This window comes from Tiliqua scincoides, chromosome 6 (genome assembly GCF_035046505.1).
Source record: "Tiliqua scincoides isolate rTilSci1 chromosome 6, rTilSci1.hap2, whole genome shotgun sequence".
NCBI lineage: Eukaryota > Metazoa > Chordata > Lepidosauria > Squamata > Scincidae > Tiliqua > Tiliqua scincoides.
This window is the reverse complement of record NC_089826.1, coordinates 44,196,129-44,216,453: the sequence shown is the minus strand read 5'-3', so window position 1 is coordinate 44,216,453 and position 20,325 is coordinate 44,196,129. Positions and strand designations below refer to the sequence as shown.

Genomic DNA, 20,325 nt, shown 5'->3' with positions numbered 1-20,325 from the left:
ATTACTGTATATATGTGTAGTTCCCCCCATCTTTTTCTTCTTCTTTCTGCCACTGTCATCTACCACTACTTGCTACCTTCTTCCTGCTGGATGAAACTGCTAGACTGGATGACAGTCACTAAGAGCTCATCTGACAGACAGACAGCAGCCCTGCAGCTGCATATATTTTTGTGCCATAAAATACTAGTAAAGCATATATTGATTTATTTTTCTTTCGATGTGTGTTACACTCTGTGTGCAACTTAACAGTAACCACCAGTTTAGCCTAAAAGTGCCTGCTGTTCCCTGTAAATGAAATAAAAACGGAGCCTTACTGTATGCTATGGTTTTAGTTATTTCCTTACTCCATTGTAAAGAAACATAAATAGTCTTTGAAAGAAATAGTACATCCAGTAAAATTAACCTAGTGCTTCTCTGCGTTTTCTGTATCTCCCATCTTGATCTAAGTGCTTGGGCTATTGCTATGGCATATGCTTTTAACTTCATCAGTGAAATGTAATATTTGTGTCTTCCTTTGTACGGGTCCAGATAATTACTTACAGAACCTGTCAAGCTTACAGTAAAGGTGACTCCGTTCTCTTACTCATCTGAAGATTATGGTTGTGAGAACTGCAATTACTTTTCAGCAGATAGGGATGTGCTCATTCTTGTTCAACTTGTTCAAAGAACCATAGCTTGAGTTGAGGAAAATTATTTCTTTATTGCCAGACTACTGATGTATATGCTAATGCACTGTTAATAGTGCTCAGTAGACCCACCTTTCCTAGCTTGAAAGTGACCATCTGACATCATATGCATAATTGAATGTGCCACCTGTCTGCTGGAGATTTCTCAAACTTAGAAGGAAATCAATTAATATTTATTTTCTATTTCAAAATCTCCATTGGGTAAAAAAATTGGGCACCAGGTCCAACAAACCCTGACTCTCTGGACAAGCATTACTTCTGAAATACACTCTTTAAATTCATGTAAGGCATTTGGGTTGTGAGTTTTCTTTTTGCCTTCTTGTATCATGTGGTTTTTTTGTACAAATTTCAGTGTTTTTTAATGAAAACATTTCACCATATCTCTCACTATTCATTATACATCAGTGGTGGGCTTGCGGTGTGCTACAACATGCTGTTGAGCTCAAAAGCTTTGGCGTGTTTGTATTTTTCGAACTGCTTTAGAAATTTAAATTGCATCTACCAGTCAGTGAATATATTGTCTGACTTTCTTTTAGTGATGTTCCGTGGGCAGCAGTGGTGGGCTTGGAAATTCATGCACAGATCTGCTCCAACACCAAGCTTTTCTCTGGTTCACAAGTCCAGTTTGCAGCACCACCTAACTCCTTAGTATCTTTCTTTGATGCTTCTCTACCAGGAACTCTGCCAGTAAGTCAGAATTAAATCTTTGCTGTAATACTGTATTGAATTCAAAGTACGGAACAATTCTCCCACCACATTCTTACTTTTCTTGTTCATTTTGCTTTGAAGCAGAAAGACATAAAGAAATCCAGGCAAACAGCCACCATTAATTCTACTGTACTTATTATTTAATGTGGTGCCATCAGTATACCAGTCAATTTACAAAGCTTCATGAGCAAATAGACATGTCCTGCCATCATCTCAATCATATATACTTGACACTTGGATGAGGAAATAGTAACTGTTTTGCTTGTCCTCCTGCTATAAAAGGAAAAGGATTGTGTAGTTGATTCTCTGGACTCAGTGGCATTCTTAACAACCTTTCACTCTTTCTTCCCTAGGCACTTCTCACCTTCTTGACAGGAGGAAGTAGCCTAAAGTGCCAACAATTAGTCCCAATTAGCAGACCATCCTGCTGTATTTTCTGACTGCCATAGCAACTTACAAATGCATCTTGGTTTGTTGATCACCCACATACTTATCTGCAGCGGTTCTCAAACTGTGCCTCACTGTGCCCAACAGTACCACAACGAACTTGTAGGGCTGCCACGGGTTGACCCTGGTGGCCTCTTCCTGCTGGCTCTCCCAAGCATCAGTATCTTGTATTGCCTGAGATCTTGCACAATTCAAGATGGCAGCACCTGGGAGAACCAGGTGATGTTGCCGCTGTAGCAGGGCACCATGACCACAATCACCACTTCTTACCTGGGTAGCTGTTGCATAACATTTGCTTGTAGGTGTGAACCAAATTGCAAGTCTGTCTTATTACTTCCTCAATAAACTTCTGCTGTTTTGCTATGCAGTTAATGTGCTTAAGTTGGCATAGTATATAAGATTATGTTCTGGACTTTTATACTGTATTTCTAATGGTGCTTCTCTGAGGGTGGAGGTGCAGATTATGCTGAAATTATCTCTACTTAGTCTAACCTGAATGAGTTTGTGTGTAAATACAGCCGATTAAGGTCTACTGTAATTAGATTTGGTGGTGTGGGATTGGAAAGGGAAGAGTTACCAGTAAGAGAATAATGATAGATTCAGAAAATTCCTTGTCCAAAACTTTGTGTACTGTTGTGAGTTCCACAGTTTGGAGAAAGACTGGGTGTGCCTAAACCTGAAAAATGTTTTGCCAGATTCTGGCAGATCTTGTATGGTAGACAAGAAAAATTCTTGTTTTTTGTGGTCCACCAAGGTTCAGTGGACCTTTTGTTGGAATCAAAGCTAGTTTTCTACCATGTTGATTTTATAAATCAGTATGCAAGGACAGCCCATGTCTCCCCAGTGCCTAGTCAGCCCCACAGTTTTGCTGCCTCTGTGTGCACACTCTCACTTCCCCAATGAATAAACTTTTTCCTTAAGTTACCAAGAGCATGTTGTGTATCCTCATTTCTCTGTGCCTGTTCTGGTTTGAATAAAACAGTTCATGCTGGGTTCCCACGCACTGCTCCATTTGAACTAGAAGTGGTGTAGAGCAGTAGTTCTCAAATGTTTAGCACTGGGACCTACTTTTTAGAGAATCTTCCAGGACTCCCAGAAGTGGTCATGAAGTGACATCAAAAAGAAAATTTTTCACAATCTTAGGCTGCAGTCTTACCCACATTTACCCAGGAGCAAGTCCTGTTTACTATCATTGTTAAGATTATACATAGTAGCCTGTTAAAAGTACAGATATGTAACATGTCCCCAAATCAGTCACATACCATGGTAGCATCAAGTCTAATATATTAAAAATAAAATACTGTCATGAATAGGGACCCACCTGAAATTGGCTCATGACCCACAGTTTGAGAAACAATGTAGACGAAGGAGACTGCATACCATTTTCCTGGTAAGTTAAGGAAAGGCAAGAGGGTGGGCTCCAGATTGCCTCTCCCTGTCCACTTGGGGCTTCTGCCTCTCTTCTTCCTCAAGCCATGCTGAAGGGAGAAGGGTATAAGAAAAGCTGCTCTGACTCCAGATCACTTCTCCCTGCCCGTTGGTGCTTCATTAGCATCATGTGGGTGAGAGAGAGGCACAACAGCTGTTGTTTTTCTTTCCTCCCTCCAGCAACACTGGAGGGACATGGAAGCTCTCGCTGTTGCCATTCCCTTTGAGCTTGCTGTCAGCAACGGAGCCCTAACAGAGTGGCAGCTGGAGAAGGCAGTGGATGGGTGGCTGCAGGCTCATCCATTCACAGTCCCTTCACGGGTGCCATTCCATGTGACCATTTCAGGTCACTTCATAGTAAGGCTGGCCTTGTCAGTATGGGACTCATGCTGCACAAGCAAAAATTCCTGGATCCCATAATTGATATTGCCTATAATTGGGCCCTAGAAATATGGCTGATGAAAATACAGATTTGTGATGACTGTAGCCAGCACCAGGCAAAACTATGGTAGAGCATGCTGTGGTGCAGCACCTTGGTTACTGGATTTTAAGTATGAAACCCGAGTTCATGTTCTTGCAAATAACTCCTTTGCAGCCACATAGTAATAGTGAGTTGTGGCTATGCTAGTTTCTTACACTAAACAGACAAAGTGTGAAGGGCAAATGTATCTCTGAACACATGTTGCTTATGTGTAGGGAAGCCTGTATGTGTTGTGCCACTTTCTTGTGGGTTTCTGTAAATCTTAAGGGGAAATGGCTATTGCTTTTACAATTGCTCCCTAGTGAGAAATCTTGAGCCTAAGCTGAAACTGCCTTCTTTTGAGATAAGAGTTCCTGATTAGTAGTCAGCTTGATAGCTAACCTAATGAAAAATTCGTGATCGGCTCTTGTTCACCTCCAACAGAGGCTTTTATCAGCACAAGGAGGGAACAAAGACTTTTCCTTTGCAGCACTGGAGAGATAAGTTGAAAGTGAATATTTAAAAATCTTAGTGCTCAAGTGCTAGAATGTGATATGCAGTTCTATTGTTTAGTATTAGTATTACTCCTCTGTAGTATTTACAATATTAGACAAGTCTGGTGCTACCTGTTAGCAATGTAGATGTGGGATTTCTGAGTTTAACAGTGTGCTTTAGTGTTCAACTTTTAAGATATTCATGCAAAAGTAAGTTAACTGAACTTAACTTACAACGTGATTTGCTTGCTGTTACTTTAGGCCTTGAAAGAAAGAAATCATTTAGAAATTAAACAGTAGGAGCATGTGGAAATCTCAGGGTTTTTTTGAATCCAAGACCATTTTTATGCAGGGATTTCCAAACTTGTCATAGCAAGCATTCTTGATTTGGGAACATCTCCATGAGTTTGCTCAAATAGTAGACCACATGCTTTACATGCAGAAGGTCCCAGGATCAATAGCTAGCATCTCCAGGTTAGATGGGAAAGGCCTTTGCCTAAATCCCTTCACCAAACTCTCAAGGGTCAGGAAGACAAAGCAAAATGAATGATAACGCTCAGGATTGATAAACAAGATAAGAGGAATTTCTTGATTAATCTCCCACAATTTCTTGATTGAATCTTGTGCATTGTTTTAAGTTTAAGGGGGGGGGGGTTATGTCCAAAGGAAGAAGGTCAAGACAAAGGTATGCCTGCTATGTGAAGAAGATAAGGAAGTGGTAACAGATGATAGACAGAAGGCAGGGCAATTCTTATTTTGCATTTGACTTCTCTCATAGGAGGAAGGTGACCCAACCTTACAGTTGTACTATTGAAGAACTGGGGGCAACGTGACTCAGGATAGTTAAAGAGTTTAAATGAACTTAAGTCCCCAGGACCAGATGAAATACACCCCAGACTACTGAAAAAGCTGGTGATTGTGACCTTGGGGCTACTGTCTGTTATTTTTGAGAGCCCTTGGTGAATGGAGGAGGCACCTGAAGACTGGAGATGTGCAATTGTTATTCCTAAAGGGAAAAGGGAAGATTCAGGAAATTACAGACCAGTCAGTCTGACATTAATTCTGGAACCAATTATTCAGCGAAATGTCTGTGACCACTTAGAAAATAATGGGGTGATGTATAGGAGCCAGCATGGGTTTGTCAAGGAGAAATACCATGGCAGATAAATCTCATCTCCTTCTTTAAAGTTTTGGTATGCTGTTGACATAGGGACCTAGATTTCTGCAAAGCATTTGACTAAGTCTTCCATGATATCCTTGTGAATAAAATGGTAAAATTGGATCTAAGAGGAGATAGGATAACCAAGTATCTGAAGGGCTGTCTCACAGGAGAAGGTGAGAACTTGTTCTCTGTGAAATAGAATCAGAGGGTTGAAACTACCAGGGAATAGATTTAGATTACACACGTGGAAGAAATTCCTAACTGTAATGTTCCAGCATTACAGTCCACCTCATGCAGTTGTGGATTCTCCCTCACTGAAAGATTTCAAGCAGAGGCTGTCAGAGATGCTGTCAATGCCTGCACTGGTTGAGGGTTGGACTACACAGTCCCTTCCAGCTCTCATATTCTATGATTCTAGGTAGGAGATGTGGAGCTAGGAAAAGTCAGGTTGGATATTTTCCCCGCCTAAACTGTTTTTCCCCTATCTATCCCTTTACACTTTCTCACCAAAACTATTGAGATTACAGCAGAAAACATGCAGGCAGGGCTGGCCCAATCATGGGCCAACTGAAGCAGTGCTCTCAGACAGTAGTTTGATGGGGCACTCTGTCCAACTACTTGCCTCCACTGCTGCTTCTCCTCCTCCTCCCACTCCCTGGATTGGAAAAGGAAGAGAGGGGCAGAGGAAAAGGAATGTGGAGGGGCAAGACGGCTGAGCTAGCACATTGGAGAGTGAGAAAAGTATGAACTGGTAAGGGGGGCAGCTTTTGGCATGCCACCTCAGCCATAAGGAGGTCTTGGGCTAGTCCTTTGTACCATATGGTACCACACATATCAACTAACTTGTCCACCAGCGTACTCTATAATTCACATTCAGGTAGGCTGAAAAATAAAAGGATCAAGGTTATGTGGTTTCATGTGTAGGGAAGTCTAAAGGAAAAATTCCAGGGAAGAAACTAGCCCATGCAACCATGTTAGTTGTGCTGGTTGCAAGATAGTAGAATGGCAGTATGTCACCTGATCAAGACGCACACAAAATAGATTATTAAGGACCTGAGTTTGCATTCACTTATGAATTTGGGACTCATTTACAGGCCTTTGTATGAACCCCTTGGGGCTCACTGGTGCACATGTAGCCTTTTCCTGAAAGTCCTATAGTCAAGGCAAAGGAACTGTCTCTGCAGTGATTGATTCTACATCTTGTTGTATTGCCAGCCTTATTCATAAGTTACGTCTCTGATGTTCATTGACCTTGGGAAGTGGAAGTATGATGGCTAGCTGCACCTCCTGCACCAACATGCCTGCCGGCCTTACCCCCTACACTCCTCTGTGTTCAGCACTTGAATTTGGAGAGGCTTTCACCACATGGAAGAATTCTTTCTATGTTCAGTGTTGCTCTGGAGATGAGCACTGGGTCTAAGAATACCCGGGCAGCATGGGCAGCCAGTGTTTCGTGAACACAGGAAGGATAATTCTCCTTGCATTCTTTTTAAAGTACATATCCAGGTGTCACTAAGTGTGGAGGAGTATAGGGAGTTGAAGGCAGAGTGAAGTGTGAAAACTGTTATTTGCAGCCAGTTGAGTAGTGGAAAGGGTAGTGATGGCTATGAAATATATAGCCAGTTTAAATCTACTCTCCTTGTTCAGAATCAATATAAAATTCATCTTAACTTCAGAGGATACCAAATGGGGTCAGTGTAGAGACTTTTGTAAGTCTCAGTTGTGTGCCAACATTTTTTTATAGCCAAGGAGAAGTTAAACCAGTAGAGAGTGCAGCTTAATTATTTTGAACCTGAAGTTCCATATTGATAGTTAATTAATTTAGAAGATTACTCTGTCACCTGGGAAATGGTGACCGAAGCACGATGAGCCAGGAAGACGAAGAAAAATCATTCTGTTTACAGGAAAAGGTTTTGTGTCTGCAAACACAGTTTTGTTTTGGGTTTTTTGGTAGTGGTAGTCTTGCTTATTCTGTATTTCGGTATCTAAAAAATTTTCTTATCTGTCTTCAGTGACTTTGCATTTGCAGAATAAAAAATAAGCAGCAGAGTTAATAACTTGGCTAAATTCCTTATGTAGTTAGAGATGGCACCACAACGTGAAGTAGCAAGCGACTGAAGGTGACAGGCTTGTTTGTCTGTCAGGGATCTGGCCCCCTTCACTGGGCTTAAAGCAGTGCATATCCAGTAATGATTAGCACTGAGAAACCTCTCTTTGCCAATTAATGTTGGTAATACAGGATTGACTTTATTGAGTTTCTCTTGCCCACAGATGCCAATATTTGAGTGCTTTATTATGCAAGAGCTGTTTTCTAACAACACAGTTGTGGTAGATTAGGGAATCAATGAACTTGTAATAGCTGTTAGACATTTATATTAGATTTATGTTTCATGGTTTTTTAGTGAATTTCTGTTCTTTTATAGATTTTGGGGTCTCTAATAATCCAGTCCAGCGTTAAGGAATGTATCCCCCCCTTTGTTATTTAGCACAAAGCCATGTTGCCAGGCTTTTATGTCTCATTGGTCTGCTTTAAATATGCACATCAGTCTTGCAATCTTGTCCCTTTCTTTTGACATCTTGTTCTGCTTCTCTCTCCCTGTTGGAAATAAAAAAAACAAGTATATGACACAATTGTGTATCTTTATCTCATTGGTGACAAACATAAGGCCCTGGGGGCCAGATGTGGCCTGTGGAAGCTTGTTATGCGGCCCTTGGGCATTCCCAGCATCTCTATCAATTGCTCTCAGGTGCTGAGCTGTGCTGAGGTGTCACTGCTTGGGCTCTCTCATATCTTGAAAATATGATCAAATTTGCATATTTTTCTCTTTTGTCAGTTCCAGCTAATGAGTTGCTAAGTGATAAAAAAAAGGGCTCATTTCTGGTCATGACCTACGTAACGACATCACTACATCATGCCTGCTTTATGACATCTGATCTTCAGCAGGCATCATGAAAGCTACTCGGCCCACTGTATGAAACAAGTTTGACACTCCTGATCTATCTCACTTGTCTAGCACAGTGGTTCTCAACCTTTTAGCACTGGGACCCACTTTTTAGAATGAGAATCTGTCAGGACCCGCTGGAAGTGATGTCATGTCCAGAAGTGACATCATCAGGCAGGAACATTTTTAACAATCCTAGACTGCAATCCTACCCACACTTACCCAGGAGGAAGTCTCATTCATTGTTAAAAGCATATATACAGATTACCTGTTAAAAGTACAGATATGTAACATTTCCCCAAATGCAGTCATTTACCATGGTAGAATCAAGTCTAACATATTAAAAATAAAATGTTAAAATAAATGGGGACCCACCTGAAATTGGCTTGCTTCCCACCTAGTGGGTCCTGACCACAGTTTGAGAAACAATGAATGTTTCTCAAACTCGCATATGAAATGAATATGAATTTTCAGCTTTCATATTGTCATGCCCTACATTCTTCTTGGATGTCCTACATTTGGGGGTGCCTTGTCCTCTTTTGGAGTTAGGGCATCACAGTTTGAGAAACACTGGTCCAGCAACTCTTCATGGTGTGAGATACACACTCAAAACATTTTTTAATGGTATAATATCTCTTTTTAAAAATTTGCTCTGAATCCTGTTAGCTTATCCACATCCTTTTTTGAAATTGGGCTCTTACCACTGAATGCTGCACGCTCTGGTGACAACCACAGCAGAATATTGGCAGCCCTCTGACCTTTGTGAGTCACCTGCTATTCTGAACTGAATGATTCTACGTTCCTCCATAACTATCTGTATAAAACAATTCTGTACAGTTGCAAAGTGATGCATAGCATGAAACTGGAAAGCTTCTCACCAACCTTTCAGACAACAGTGGATTGATGAAAAAATGGGTAACTCTATGTGTGAACCTACCCAGCAAGTACAACAGGTACAGAACCAGAACTGGCCAGTTTGAACACTGGTTGAGAGCCTGCATGGCTGAACCCCTAGCATTGATCAGCTATTGCTGGCTTTCCTTCCATTTACCAATTGCGTGTGGGAGGAGCAATTGTCCATTATCATTACTGCTCATTGTCTGCCACTAGTAAACTTGGGGAGGACCAAGTGGAGAACATTAGTCCAGGGTCTCTAGCAATATGGTGCTGGCACTGCATAGAATTCAATATAACTGTATGGTGGTTCTTTATTTCTTATGTGGAGAACCTTTCACTTCCTGACCACATCCTTACAAAGTGTAGGTTACTCCCTAAGAACATGCAAATATATTAGTCTTTTTCAACTTGTCAGCTTGTACCATCACCCACTTCCCGGCTAACCCCTGTATATTGTCACTTAAGTGGATTTACAGGAAAGTCTAACTGTATTCAGTGAGTTAATCTTCTTTTTTGTGTTTACAGTTGTATCTGATTTATTTTACTTACAGTCCAAGCCAATGCCTTCCCTCCTCATAACATGCAACTGTGCCAAAACAGGCTGCACTGCATGCTATGGCGAAAGGGACTGATTGGGAGGGGAAAGGGAAGCTAATTTCCTCTACCACTCCGCAAGCCTCTCAAGTTCCCATAGGTCTCCTTGGACCTGTGCCAAAGAGCCACAGGGAGTGTATCAACTGGCTGTGAAGGGGATAGCATCTGCCTGCACCAGGTGCCTTCCTCTCCTGACTCCAACATGCCCTTGGTCCTTCCCTTATTCCACTCTGTTACCCACCCTGTCAAATTACTGGCATTGGCTGGCTTTCCTCGCTGCCAAGTGGGGCCTCTGTGGCTTCTCATGTGGTGGTCTGGAAGCACACTACTCCACGCACTTCTGGTATTTTACAATGCTGTAAAGTGTGTTCCACTATAGAGTCAGAGTTGGGTCATTATTTTATTCTTTTTTTGTTCGTACATGTGTATCGCTAGGAAGTGATCGTCTCTTTTAGTGTTGATGTGTATTGAACTGCAAATTAACAAATAACGTGCTTTGATAGATCAAAAGAGCCCCACTCACTATATCTAGCAGTATTTGCGACTTTGATATTATTAAAACCTTCACCAGTGCTTCAAGATGCCTGTTCTAATAAGTTTTCAGCACTGACTTGGAGCGCTGACCCCAAGTTCTTTGGGATCCTACTTTACCCTCTTATTTTCCCATTTTCATTACAGAGATTCCAACTTGTAGATGAAGGTTGTGGGTGGGGAAAGCATCTCTGGAAGCTAAAGGAAGCATCACCATTTAAAAAACCTTTTAAAATTTAGAACGTTCAAGGTTTGCCTCCAATCAGTGAATAAAAAAATGAACTTTGTGCAGGTGTTTAATTTGCATATTTACTTTTGCTTTCCTCCTGAGGTCTACTAGGATCAAGTTGTAATGAGATGAATCTCAAATTGCCAATAAATGATGCTGTAGGTACTGCTTGGGCAGAGGAATTGTGTTTTTTTTTGGGGGGGGGGGGTGTTTACAAAAGTAAAATGTGAGAACAGACCAGCCTCCTGAGGCAATAATTATTATTGGTTTTTTATGTTTAGAAGATAAAACTAATTGCTGAAAGTTGAAACACTTGCTTTAGAAGAAACTTTTATTTTGACACTAAAACAATTTAATACTTCAGTACTGTCTGCAAGTCACTTTTTGCTGTTGGGTCCATTTTTGCTGTTGGTAAGCTTTTCTGGCTATATGTTATGCTCTCTTTATTCTAGCCCCAAGAGTTTTCTTAAGCATGTAATAAACACCCAACAGTCCACAGTAGTTGCACTAAAGGTTTATGGCATCCTTGTTAAGTGCCTGAATGTAATCTTGCATCCTGTTACCTTATTAGATTTAGATCTCATTTCTTGGGGGTTGAAGAATTCCAGGTACAAATCCGTGAAACCTGTTTGGGGGATAGGGGCATGAATTGGCACAAGTTCAAGCTGACCTTCTGGGAATGATTGGATCTGACACTGTACATGCTCTTTTTGGATGCCACTACCAGGCAAAATTGCAGTTTCTATTGCCCAGCTGTTCCTCATATCACTTGTTGCAATCCCAGTATCACTTGCTGGGAATAGCAACACTCTAGTTACCTTAAGAAAGTTCAGTTATTCCTTCAGTTTGGTTAATTTCAATTTAAAACTCTGTATTAAAGTAGCCTGAACGCATATGAGAAAACTAAAAATCCAAACCCTAAAACTGCAGAATAGCTTTGGAACTCTGACTTTCCAGCAGTTTCAAATATTCTGTCTGAGTTTTCTGCACTTCAAATCCTGTAGGTACTGGAAGTAAAACTGCTGAATCAATAAATTGACATCTGTTAGGCAAGAGCCTGAGAACAGGTCAGATTTGACATTGGATTTTGCTTATTTTTTGTTGAGAGAGCTTATCTTTTCACAAAATCAAGAATTGTCCTGGAGAAACAACTGTTTTCTTAAAGTGGTACAGAGTTCCTTATACAGGTCCAGCCTATTTATACATGGATTTTTTATACACTGATTTGACTCAACACAAATGGCTCCTGCAAATGAGAAGGAATATGCTCATCCCTGGAGAAGGGGAAAATGCACCCCTTTAAAATCAGTTTAAAAAACTGAACAGTCCTTTAACAATAGCCTCATTAATGAGAGGGGGGGGGGCAGCTGGTTGACAATCCATCAATCCTTCTCTCCAGCGAACCCCTCCCTTCCCCCTGAGCACTTGAAAGAAAGGTGATCATTTTGCATTGGTGAAGGGAGGGGCTGAGTGAGGCGCTGATGAATTGTCTTCTTAATGACTCTTATCTTACATCACAAAGGTCATCAAGGGCAGTGGCATAGTTAAGGAGGTACAGGGGGTACCAGCTGCACCAGGCCTCAAGCTGTAGTGGGGCAACAAGCTGAGCTTCACACTAGTGACCAAAATTGTGAAAATCTTAATATGTATGAATAATACCATCATGTTATATATCATTAGAAAGGTAATTTCATGCAAAATGCAATGAAACAAACAGCATTGTAATATCTGTATTCTATCAAAAGATATGACCAGTTAACCAGAAAATGAAAACACAACTGCCTTTATGGAACAAAAAGTGGATTTGCTTAACTCAAAACTGACCTATGAGACTGATTGTTCTGAGTGCCAATGAAATGTTATAATGATACAGCATGGAACCAATAACTTCTTATTTATTTACTTAATTAATTAATCTTATTTTGTCAAGGAGGAGAAGCTACAAAATCTTCTTTGACCCCAGGTAGCAGATAGATACCTTAGCTATGCCATTGACTGGGGGGAGGCAGCAAAGCAAGCAGATGGTGAGCTGCTGGGGAGAGAAGGTGGGTTCCTCCCAATATTCTCCTTTTAAAAAGCCTGGGCCTGACATCACTTCTGCTTGTGACATCACTTCCAGGGCAACATTTTGAGCTTGGCACCAGGCTACACGGTCATTAGCTACGCCACTGATCAAGGCTGCTTTTAAATCACTGGAGCAAAGAAACTTTATTTATTAAAGTGATTTGCTATAGTGCGTTTTTTGCCATTCACGTGAGTGCTTGGAACAGAACCCAACCTGTAGATAGAAAGTATATAGCAAAGTACAAAAAATACTATTATGTTCACTCTCATTGGTCTATGAGGCTAGCCTGCTGTGATGTCACAGTGGGTCTGGATAGGCATAGATGACATCTCCTCTCTGGTTGCAATTGGTTTCGCTACTATGATGTCATGGTTGATGGGGTCTTTTAGGAATGTGGCAGCAAAATGAAAAGGAAATGGTTGTATCAGAATGGGCAGTTGTTAACTACAGCATTGTTCACTGTATGTTGTGGGCTTTCAAATGACAGTTTATTGGTTTTTCAGTGACAACAGGTGATGCTTGTTACATTTTTGATATATCTAATCTTCCCCCCTCCCCCCCAGGCTCTTTATTTTGCACATTTTAAATTTTCTTAGTAGGAATGAAAACTCTCTTTGCTGTACTTAGGAGCCTAAAGAAATACTTTTCTTGAATTAGCGCATCTGACAGTGTCCAAAATATATAATGTAGGATGGTCATTATGGTTCATTGTTATCCTTGTACCTTTACTGAAATGCTCTTTTCAGTTGTGTTAAGCTGTTTTCTTGTATTAACTGTTGTAAGCTCCCCTAGTGGTCCTCTGAGGTGGAAGGGTGGGACAGGCACTTTTAAAATCAAAATAATACAGAGATAATGTGTGTAACCCCTCTGGACACCTGTAGTGCTTAATAAATTATGATGATTTATTATTTATAAATGTAATAAAATGACCCAGAGAGATGTTACAAAAACATTTTAGTATTTAATTCAGTCTTTATGCATGGTAGACATAAATAAATAGCTGTTTGTGTTTCAGTCACTCTTACTTTCTTGTGTTTTTAACTAATTGAGATCTTGACTCATCAGTGAGTTCAAAAAGGTTCAGTGTCAAAATGAACTAATGTTCCATCTTTACTCGTGCTGTTGTTAGTTTGAAAATCAGCTTTCTGACTTCTGTTTTGAGCCAGGTAGCTAAAGAACCCTTTACCACAGGCCCGTTTGTGTACACAGTGTGTGTGTTTTCCACTAAGCTTCAGGCCCCCCCCCTTCATATGCAGCTCCTCCAGTTCTATTTAGTCTGTCCCCTGATTACCCTTCTAATGTGGTATGGGAAGCTACTCCTTTACATACTGTTTCATATTCAGCAGCTAACATCTGATCTTCCCACACACACATGAGGAAAGAGCATGCTTCTTGAAGGCAAGCAAAATGTAATATACATTGCTTTAAAAGACAGCTTATGGGAGAGGCATTTGTTTCATACTGTGTATCTGAGTGAAGTCGTGTGTCATGCTTTTTTAGGTTCTCAACAGGAGATGTGTGGAAGCAGCAGTGATGACTGGCCTTGCACTGAACTGCACCATAAACAAGAAATCCTTGTTTGACAGGAAACACTATTTCTATGCAGATCTGCCTGTGAGTATGTATCGTGCTTTGTCCTTTGGCATATGGGAAGAGGAACAAAACTGGTGAACGGATGGAGAAACAGGCTAGGAGAAAAGACGGTTTTTGTTCTTTGCTGCTGTTTTGTCCATATTAGCTGGATGCCCTGATGACTAGGCAGCTGCAGACTGGCTCTTGCTGATTGAAGGTGATTGTCTTGATTGCAGAGTCTGGTGCTTTGTCTCATGTTTTCAGTGGCTCTGGGTAACTGAATTGGGAGAAGGTGCAGCAAGTGCCAGGCTTCCTCCATACCCATTAATCCTCTGTTAGGGTGAAGTCAAGCAGTCTGATATTGATCTTTCATTTAAAATGAATGTACTACAAACACACATTATGGTTGTATAGGCATCATTCAATTCGTTCTCATTACTTTTGAGGATTTAAAACACAACTCCCTATTTTTAAATCTCCCTGATTTCAAAGGCTAATAGAGGAAGTCTTAAATCAGGTGGTAATATTTGAAGACATTACAATATTAATGCCTTGTATTGTGAAAAGATTTGACATTATATTGGGTCCAGTCTTACTTGGAATTGAGCTTTGCTTTGTCATGTTTTGACAAAGAGAAGCTGATCCATTCAAATCCACGAAAAAGTTGGAATTTATCATTTTAATATTTAAAGAAGAGTCTGCACTTCTGCTTGAAGCAGCAGTTGTGGTGCTAAAGGCATTTGAGAGATGCTCTTTCATTCTTGGAGAATCATGAAGGGATGGGATGAAGCCTTCTGCTTCAGTAGTCTGTTCTACAAACACCTTTAACAGAGTATTTGTTGTTACTGCTGCTGCAGTTTCTCAGTCCTAGCAACTGGGGTAGTACTTGGTGTATTGGTTTTGGCACATCTTTCTCAATGCATGATTTTTCACAGTTGAAATTTCCTCTCCTCAAGCTGTTACCTTCACCTCATGAGAAAAAAGACGGGTATGATATTTTCACCTCCCCAAGCACTGTTGCTTTTAAATCTTGCCCCCCCCCCGCCCATTTGCATTTCAGTTCAAAATTTGAAAGTTGTCAAAAGAATCCCAAATCCTATAACTGCAGAACACATCCATCATGGGGACAAAGCCAGGAAAAAAGAGACCATCCTTGGGATCCTCCCTCCTGCTTACATGGAGAATTCTTTGCAAATGTAAATCGTAGCATGTAGCCAAGGGTCCTAGAGGACTAGGACAGGGTTCTCGGAAAATGGCATAGACATTCCAAGTGCCCAGTTTGGAACTTTACTAAAAATATAAGCAGGGCATTACAGGCAAACTGAAAAGCAAAATAATTCTCTGCTAATGTATCTTAGCTTAGTGGTCCCCAACTATACTCGACTTGGTTGGGGACAGGATTTGGTTATACACAGATGCCATTGCCATCTCTTTGATCCACAGCAAGGTAAATAGAACCAACTGTGCACAGATTTCCTCTTAGAGAGCCATATTAGAGTAGGTGTCAGCATCCTTGAGCTTAACCTTAAGTAACCTAGGTTCAGTAATTGTCACAGGGTCATCCATTTGGATGGTTTATGACCACCTGGGCAACCCTACCTTCTTTCTGACTGATCAGACGGACTTAGTTATGTAGTCAACTGATGCATGTCAAAACCAGCAGTGGGTTGACTGGGGATTTTTGTTTGTGGTGGGCTCAGATGAAGAAGAGGAGACCATAAGCTACCTATCAGCTTCGCTGTGTGATTATTCTGCAGTGGTGTCAATTTCATAGCATCTCAGAATCCTCTTTTCTATTGAACCTTATGCTGAGGTGTCACTTAAGTGAAATAGATGGGTAAAGGAGGGAGCAAGAGGGACCCCAGTAATCATGCAGCAAGCAAAACAGGTTTACATAAGAAGCTCTCTTGTACTAAGTCAGACCATTGGTCCATTTACCTTAGCACTGTTTATACCGCAAAGCCAGATATTGACTGGGACCTTTTGTGTTCATAGTATGTGCTCTGCCACTGGCCTACAGCTACTCCCTGGCTTTCTCCTAACCTTTGGATCCTTTGGAAAAGTACTTTTGGATCCAAGTCCCAAATTACCATTTTCTAATAACGACGCAACTACGTGGGATTCTCAATTTCATATTTGTCTTTTAACATTAATATGGAGCCAGGGAGCATTCTGTGGAAGAGTTAATAATTTGATGATTTGGGGGTAGGAGACTTTTGCCTACTAATTCTTCCCTGCATATACATCTCATGGTTATTTAACCAGCTGAAGCCTGACATCAAAAGTCATCATCATGAAACAAGCTGGAAGAAAAAGTATAGGGAGAGATATTTGTAGGAGAGAATCAGCTGGTGTAGAAAGGGTTAAGCAGCCATCTCACCCACTGATTCCCCCTTGCAAGTGCTGCCCACCTCTGATTTACAATCTTGTGTTGGGGGTGTACATTTTCCAAGGTGGCATCCATCCTAAGCCAACATTGTCAAGAGCTGTAATTGGGTGCCTGGTTTAGGCTCGTAATACCCAGAGGTAAGGAGATGGGGCCAGTTTTGGGATCTTTGGAGAGTGCGATATGAAAAAAAGAGACATCAGCTAGAAAATTGGAATTGGGTTTGTCATTGGCTTATGAAAAGTAGGGAAAGCAATGGGGAAAGCTTACACTGTCCATAGTATGTATATAATGAACCAATTGCTAATAATACTTTTATATAGTGCTTTTCGGTGTACATAGTACTTCACAGGCGTTATCTTGACGTAGCCGTTTGAGCAACCCCATTATTATCCTTGTATCGCAGCTGGGGCTGAGAGAAAGTGACTTGCCTAAGGCTACCTAGTGAGTTAATGACAGGCAAAATTCAAACTGTGGAAGTCCTGATTCCCAACTCATTCTCTTTGCCATTACACTAGGTTTTTCTAACAGAAAGGAAAGAGCCATATTCTAGAATAGAGGAGTGATAAATATTTAAAGGCATCGATTACTTCTGACTATTAAAACTCTAAATGCAGGCTGGCTATCAGATCACTCAGCAAAGGCTCCCCATTGCTGTGAATGGGAACCTGTCATACAGCATGTGCATTGGGAAAAACCAGAATAAAATGGTGACCAGGACTGTGAGGATCAAGCAGATACAGTTGGAGCAAGACAGTGGAAAAAGTCTCCATGATGATCTAAGGAGTCAGACCCTTATTGACTTGAACAGAGCAGGTAAGTTTGGGGTGCTTTTTGTCTATGCTAGAGTGTGTGTCCAGGGGCATGTTTAATGCCTTCTGATATGAATTACACTGTAGTATTTATTTATTTATTTAGACAAATAAATAGGTGTTGTGTTGTCAGGAGACAACTTACATGCCTTTCTTATAGCTGATGGTTATGTTTGGTGCCGAACATGAGATTGAGAAGCCTGGCAGCTACTTTGCTGTGTGTAATTTACCCACCAGGGAAAGAATGGGTCTTAAATTTGCTTTCCTTGCTTCTTTTTTCATGTATTTCCACATCTCCTTTTCTTCTGGCCAAAGTTTCCAGGCATATTAACTTATAGTATCTTTTTATTGATGGAAGAAAGTTTTGTTCATGAACTGAATGAAAATTTAAATATGGATACAGTTGTACCTCCACCAATGCAGGGAATCAATTCCTCCAAAGCCAAGCACTGTGTAAAACAGTGTTAAAGAAGACACCTTTGAAGGCAATGGGAGCTGATTGACTCTTCCCTACTCAGAATGTATGCTCCCATTGGCTACAATGGATGTCAGTCAACCTGGAATAAAGAGCACTGCAACAAGAGTGCTAAACAGAGTGACTTTATCAGAGGTATTGATGTACTTGAAACAATATTATTTATATTCCATTTTTCAACAAAAAAGTTCACAAAGTGGTTTATAGACAAAATCAAATAACTAAATGTCTCCCTGTCCTAAAAGTGTTCATAGTCATGCAGGAGAACACCAGCAACAGTCACTAGAAGAGACACCATGCTTCAGAGAATTGGGTGCAAGGATAAAACGTGCAAAGGGGGTTCACGATCCAAAAAGTGAGAGGATGAAATGTATGAGTGAAGTGGAAGTAGGGGAAAAACAGATGAAGTATAACCTAAGTCCCCAAGATACTTAATGGTTTCATTCTGGAGGTTTGTCTGGAAGTCAGAATATATGTAGGTCAAGACAACCAGCTCTTGTCAAAAGCACAACAGATGAACTGTGTCTGTGTGAAAGCACCAATACAGGTGTCAGTAGCTCAGGGACCCAAGCATTATTTGATATATAAGAGATGCAATCCAATACACAGTTTCCTTGGAGTAAACTCTATTAAACATCATGGAACTTACTTCTGAGTTAACATACATAGGATTGCACTGCTAGTTCCTCTGACACAGTGGTTCTTACACAATTAGCACCAGGACCCACTTTTTTAGAATGAGAATCTGTCAGGACCCACCGGAAGTGATGACCAGAAGTGACATCATCAAGCAGGAAAATTTTAGCAATCCTCGGCTACAATCCTACCCACACTTATCCAGGAGTCAGTACCATTTACTGTCATTTTTAAAAGAATATGCATAGTAGCTTGTTAAATGTACAGGTCTGTAACATTTCCCCGAATGCAGTCACATATCATGGCAGCATCAAGTCTAATATATTAAAAATAAAATATTGAAATGGATGGGGACCCACCTGAAGTTGGCTCACAACCCACCTAGTGGGAATCCTTCTGCCCTGCCGCCTCCTCTTTTTCAGTGCAGGGGACAGTTTTTGGAAGTGAGAAACCAAACAGCTGTCCTGCTTCTTTGTCTGTTGCTATCCAAGTCAAGTGTTTGCCATGTCAGTTGGGGGAGGAGTTGCTTGGTGAGGAGGTGGGTTACTTTGAAAGGCTGACACCCCCCCATAAGCTGTTCCCTATTCCACCTCAGCCTTTCATTTATTTATTTATTAAATGCATATTCTGCTTTTCTGATTTAGCAATGAAAAAGCAAAAAAGCAAATTCCTAAAAATGAAAACTGAACAGATGTCACAGAAACATCATGATTGTCTGTTAAGCAGCCTGCAGTGTTTGCAATTCTTGGTGCCATGCCTGTTGCTGAACTCACTGTTCAGGCTTTTGTAAACTGCTTTGGGTTGTCTTTCTCTCACCGGAAGGAAGATGCAACTTAGTTTCTGCCTTGGTAACAGAGAAAGAGGCATTTGCACAACTGTCTGTTGCACAAATGCAGCCATTTTGACAGTGATTAAATAATACATGGTTCCCAGTTTCCTCATTCATGCAAAGTCTGAATAGCTGAATTTTTATGTTGAGATGAAACGCTGCTGTAAGAAATCTCTTTTCTTTCTCTGGTAGGAGTTGGCCTCATGGAGGTTGTCATGGAACCCGATATGTGCTGTGGGGAAGAGGCAGCTGCAGCAGTGAAAGAGCTTCAGCTTATCCTCCAGGCTCTTGGAAGCAGCCAAGCAAACATGGCAGGTAGGTGGCCAGGAGGGCATGTTTATCCCTCCTCAGCGGTAATTCTCTTTGCACAAAATTCTCTTGCAGCATCTACTTATTTTTACCTTGCAGCTGCTTATCATTCAGAATGGTTGTGGTGCTGCCTTTTTTGTTTCTTTTCCAAAGTCTTCTAAATCAGGTCACTTGCCTTCAAGGAGCCCGGCTACATCATCATTATCATCATCAACTCAAGTTCTTTTAGGCTAGACCCTTTTGTAAATGTTGTGTGATAAATCCTAGCAGGAGGGGGAAAACGGATAAATCCTGTGCTGTTTTATCCCTTGCTTGGTTGCCTCCCTCCCTCCTCATCTTGTTGCTCTGATGCAAATCCTTTGGAATGCCAGTTGTTGTAACCTGTCTTAGACTTCAAATTCTCTTCAGCTGGCAGCAAGTGATCCTAGGAGTGTTGTGAGGAGGTCAGCAGCAGTGGAGAGAATCATTCAGGCTTATGTTCAAAGTGACTGTTTGACATCAGATGCTTCAATTTTTTTAGTAGTGTGTGTCTGTATTACTTGCATATTAATCTGCTTGGGATTCTTGCAGCACCTTAGGGTGATCTAGACTGAAGTCCCAACACATTACTGTAATAAAACGTAATCGCAAACACCCACATCTCTCTTGCACTTGGTGCTTTAA

General features: G+C 41.0%; 1 protein-coding gene across 2 annotated transcripts in view; it reads left to right on the top strand.

Moving 5' to 3' along the window:
* Positions 1-20,325, top strand: part of GATB (glutamyl-tRNA amidotransferase subunit B) — a 56,657-nt gene that overhangs the window by 3,433 nt on the left and 32,899 nt on the right. For both annotated transcript variants that reach the window (XR_010794701.1, XM_066632978.1), the window contains exons 2-5: positions 1,223-1,373; positions 14,144-14,257; positions 17,219-17,417; positions 19,546-19,668. Coding sequence is in view for 1 of the 2 variants with exons in the window: in XM_066632978.1 (XP_066489075.1) it covers positions 1,223-1,373; positions 14,144-14,257; positions 17,219-17,417; positions 19,546-19,668 (587 nt within the window). In the remaining variant the exon portion in view is untranslated. The remainder of the gene's footprint in view (positions 1-1,222; positions 1,374-14,143; positions 14,258-17,218; positions 17,418-19,545; positions 19,669-20,325) is intronic.